At 31.5% G+C, this 5,147-nt stretch overlaps 1 protein-coding gene across 1 annotated transcript in view; it reads right to left on the reverse strand.

The window, feature by feature from the left end:
* Window positions 1-678: 678 nt before the first annotated feature.
* The window catches only part of LOC103521974 (putative leucine-rich repeat-containing protein DDB_G0290503), a 20,704-nt gene continuing 16,235 nt past the window's right edge, over window positions 679-5,147 (reverse strand). The window contains exon 2 of the mRNA XM_008487078.3: window positions 679-3,983. Within this exon, the coding sequence (XP_008485300.1) occupies window positions 1,383-3,938 (2,556 nt within the window). The 5' untranslated portion in view covers window positions 3,939-3,983 and the 3' untranslated portion in view covers window positions 679-1,382. The remainder of the gene's footprint in view (window positions 3,984-5,147) is intronic.

Here is a 5,147-nt window from a genome sequence, read left to right on the forward strand (position 1 = left end):
AAAAAGAGTTTGATAATAATAAAAACGCAGATCTGATAATGTATTGATAGTGTATAATAATACAGAACTAACAGATCTTATAGTGTATAAAGAGACTCTTTATTGGGTTTATTTTTTAAATCATGTGTACAATCATTACAACCAACCGCAATCTCTACCATTCAACCCTATACTTCCACTTAATGAGAAAGTATTGAAGTGTACCACATCTGACCAGGTCAAATGTTATACTCGACATATTTGTGATACTACTTTATACTCTATATTTGTAATATAAAACACGTTGACTTTTAGGGTTCCAGTGAGTCTCATTATATCATTTTATTTTATAATTTATTATATTTAGATACTTTTCCCCCCAAATAGTTTACAGAGTCCTGCAATCCATTTTTTCTTTTGAACAACTTGAGATGAGAAGCTGAAATTTAGGGTAGGTTATTTTTTATGTAGAAATACTCGTATCTTTTCATGACTTGAAGAAAGAAAGAAGAAGAAAAATTGAGTTCTCAGACTTTTTGAACTCTCTGTTTTCAATATTCTAGTAAAAAATTCAGAATCAATACGAGCTCTGCATTTGTAGTCCAACACGATCATTATTCTAGTCTCCCATCTTTTCCGGACCCCTTGATGATAGAAAAGTTAACAAGGGTGATAGAAAACTATTCCCCCTTTTTTTTACTACTCTATGTCAATGTAGATTGTAGTCTGTTGGAAAATGATAACACCAATTTAATTTATTTTATTTGAATTTAATTTATTAATTTAACAAATTGTAATAAATCAAGGGAGAGAAATGGAATTTTTGAGTTGGAAAAAATGACCTTTTTCTTTAATTTATTTTTGCACGTGTTGAATTGTGAAAGAAAATTAAAAGCAAATCCTAAAGACCAAATCACATGTACATAATGGTATTTTTTTACATACAGTACATAAAACATAATGGTATTTTTTTAAAAGCCATTTTATAAAATGAGACACTTCTTATAATTCTTTCGCAGTTCATTTTGTAATGCTCATCTAATTGGAATCAACTCTGTGTATTTAAATCTTGATCTTTTTTGTTACTACCTGTTATTATATTAATTTAATTAAATCTAATTATTTAACCTAATTTAAATAAGTATACCTACCTTCATGTTTTTTTTATATATTTTACTTTAACATTAGTTTAAATAAAATAGTTTGTCACGTTTTGAAAACAAAAGTTCTTTCTTAATTTTTCAATTTCCTTGGTGTAATTTTTGTCGATAACCACAAAAGACTATTCATCATGAATACTTATTGTTCCCTCCCTCTCACCCACCATTGATTTGACTGATTGAAAATAAAATAACAGACCTACTTAATTATAAGTCAAAATAATAAATTACCTAGGACTTTATTTATTTAGAATATTCTTCTTTGATTGCTGTAGCCATGTCCCCAAAACCATGATCCTGTAGGACTTGGGTAATTTTACTGAATTTATCTCTGCCACTTTCAAGTTGACACTTTTTCTTTTCGATTTTGCTTTGGATTTCTGCTTCCTTTTCTCTAAACATTTCCATTTCATTTTGTAATTTGACAATTTTCGCTTTTGTATCATCGCGTTTTCTTTCTATTTTTTCTATTTCACTTGATTGAAAAATTCGAAGTTTGTTCTCATATGATTTTTTCAAGTTTGCTACATTGTTTTCAGCTTTTTTTAACTTTCCTCTGAACAAACTCTTGGTATTCTCTTCTTCTTTTTTGTGATTAGTTTCTTCAACTTCGATAGCTTCTTTCTTATTATTCACAAGATCTTTGAGTAATACTATGTGCTCACTCTTGGCTTGAACTTTTTTAGAGAGCTCCACAAGTTCCTTCTTATTTTTGTCCCATACTTCATGTTTACATTTCAAATCACTGTCGAAATCCTCGCGCTTTATTTTAATAGTTTCAAATTCTTTTTGTGATAATAATAATTCATTAGTGTTTTTAGAGTTGATTAGTTCATTCAATGCCGATTCTAATTCATTTATTACTTTTCGATGATTAAAATCATTTCCTTTGTGTCGTTCTTCATTTTCTGAGGCTTTTTCAATTTTTTCCTTTAGGTTTAATAGGTCTAATTGCTGTTCATCTATTATTTGGTTTATTTGTTCCACTTTTTCCTCTACTGTTTTTATATCTTGTTCGATTTCTGTTATCAATTTGAGATGATTAACTTCATCCTGTTGAGATATCTCTTGCAAATCTTGAATTTCTTTGTTTAAAACCGTCATTTCATTCTGGTACCTCTGCATAACATGCTCAATTTCTTGTTCCATGAAGGTGACTTCAGTTTTATTATTCTCCAGATCAATTGATAGGTTTTCATATAGAGCTTTGCTTTGATTATTCATATTGCCTATGTCAGTTTGTTTTTGATCACAATCAGCTTTGATTTTCTCTGAATGTTTCTTTATGTTAGTAAAATTATTTTGGGTGTCCATTAGTTCTTTTTCTAGTATGGCTATTTCCTCATAACATTCATTCTTTTTAGTTTCCAATTTCTTTCCATTTTGTGTCTGCTTCTGCTCGACTAAAGAAGCTTGTTTCTGTGATATTTCAATATCTATATTTTCCTGTTGATCAGTCAGTGTTTCAATGATGGAACCAACTGTCAGTAGCCTCTCAGCAACTACGTTCTTTTTTTGTTGGAAAATTTCCGCATCGTTATTGAATTTAAACTCTGTTTTTTCCACTTCACTCAATGATTCAAATGTGCTCTCGATCTCCTTGATCAAAAGATGCAACTTTCTCAGCTCCATTTGAATGTAATTTTCATTGGTCACAATTTCCGAGTGTAAATCTTGTATTTTAGAGTTATTATCATGGACTTCTTTCGAAATCTTATCCTTTTCTTCTACAACCATATCGATCTGTTTGATCACTTCTTCTATATTTGTTTTAGTGATGTCTTGTTCTATAGTGAGGGCTTTGATACTATCATCCACAGTTTGAATTATTTTATCAGTATTCATAATCTCCTGTGGTATTTTTTCTTCGTATTCTGTGAATTCTTGTCGATAAGTTTCAATGCTTTCTGTTAGTTTATGTAAATCAAAGGCATTCACATCTTGGTCCATTTGTTGTATTTCCTTTTGTACAACATTGATTTCCATTTTACCATTATTCAAATTTTCGCTGGCTTTCGTGATAACGGTTTTGGTATTTTCGATTTCTTTTAACCAAAGTTGGACATCTTGTATTATTGCTACTGATTTTTTAGTTCTCTCGTCACAAGAATCATATTTACTTCGATAGAGATTTTGAAGTTTTCCTTTCTTTTCGTCAATTTTCAGTTTGGCTTTACGTTCGTTTCCTTCCAATAGCCATTTGTTTTGCAAATTTTTCTTCTTCACTGCTTTGACTCGAGGTTGAACCACGTGTCCCATATCTTGAGACAACATAAACCTCTTCTTGATAATTTTGTTTACATAGACATTTTCTCGTCTTTTCTTCTCTTCAACTTTGCGAGTCAAAATCGAAAAGTTTTCATTCAAAATGTTCAATTCCTCTCTGTTGAACGTGTTTGCTGATGATGTCATTGCTGTTAAATTTTGTTCTTCTTGCTCAAGATCTTCAATTTCCTCTTGCATGGCATCTCCATTCATAGCTAAGGCATTGAGAGCATCAAGGATGGATGAACCTTTGAATAGATCATCACACTGATCCATTTCATATTCTGGTTGTGGCTGTAGTTGATCATACCCACCATTCTGTTCGTACTCATAGTAACCATCACTTGGATGAACATCCTCCACCATGTAATCTTCTTCAATCTGGTTTTGCTCAGAGTTTTGATCTTCAAAGTAAAAATCTTCAGGACCAGGTTCGTTATCATCCGTGTAAAAGTCATTGTCATCATAATTAATATCATCATTGTATGTCAGAATATGTTCCTGGTTATTTTCTGGACTGTTGGAGTTGTCCATGTTGTAGGTACTGTCAACCTGTTTTCTATTATGCTTGGTGGTGACCTGAAATTCAAAGAAATTTTTGCTTGATTAGACGAGGAACTGGGAACCTCAATAAAATAGTGGTTGCTTTGTAGAGTGTAAAAAATAGCGGGTTAAAACTTTCTTGACTTGGCGGGGCGGAGCGCTGCCGCGCTCCTCAATTTCGACCATTTTGAGACAACTACCCTTATTGTTCCCCGGGGCGAATTTTATCCTATAGATATAGAAATAGGTAAGGTTCGTTTTCAAAACGGGTGGCTTTCTCCTTTCCTATCCTCCTTTTCGATTTCTTGAGGATAAGACCGCCACTGATAATCTGTTATTGGTTTAAGACCTTTTTTGTCGCTTTTCCTGGCCATTATCTTCAACAAAAGTTTCCATAAAATGTTTTTATTATTATTATTATTATTATTATTATTATTATTATTATTATTATTATTATTAACATCGTTATTTCACACTTCTTATTTTTTTTGTTGTTTTATTAATTAGTGTTAAACCTTAATGCTTTCTCTTAAAATAAGGAAGGAAAAATAAAAAGGTCTAAAGTCTTCTCCTTTTTCCATTTTTATTTTTTCAATCTCGCTATCTCCGCAGTAGAACGCGATTTCGCCATTTGTTTTTTTCTGGTATGGCTAGTTGTAGATATTTTAATTGTTAAACCACCTAGTTTATTTGTTTTCAAGTATGTCCATGGAACTGCATCGAATTTTTAGTCATTAGTCTAAGGATAGTCCTTAGCTTTTTGTCAAATAAAGAAGACCTTTGCGAAAATTATGATTCAATTTATCCCAAGAAAACATTTAATTAGCGCAAGTATTCAATATGCACACCTCATGACTTTAATAAAAAAAAGGAGACACTCGAAAACCAAAGAAGACACAACATAACGAAGCGTAGGGGCGGTCAAGGGCGGTGATACTTAGTACAAGGTGGTAGTGGGTTTTTTAGAGCTTTTAAAAATGAAAACTAAAGCTGATTTTAAATGACTAGTACATTATTTTTTTTTCATGTTCTGCATCAATTAATCAATATCACTCAAGATGCATCAGGTGTCAAGTTAACACTCTTTACTTTAATAATAAGACCATTCCTCACCTCTGCTTGTTACAGTGTTGTTATATAGTTTACACTGGATCCTATGTATGAGACTCATGGATAAAAGACCTATTGGATGAATATGAT

This window comes from Diaphorina citri, unplaced genomic scaffold (assembly GCF_000475195.1).
Source record: "Diaphorina citri unplaced genomic scaffold, Diaci psyllid genome assembly version 1.1 scaffold6421, whole genome shotgun sequence".
Classification (NCBI taxonomy): Eukaryota; Metazoa; Arthropoda; class Insecta; order Hemiptera; family Psyllidae; genus Diaphorina; species Diaphorina citri.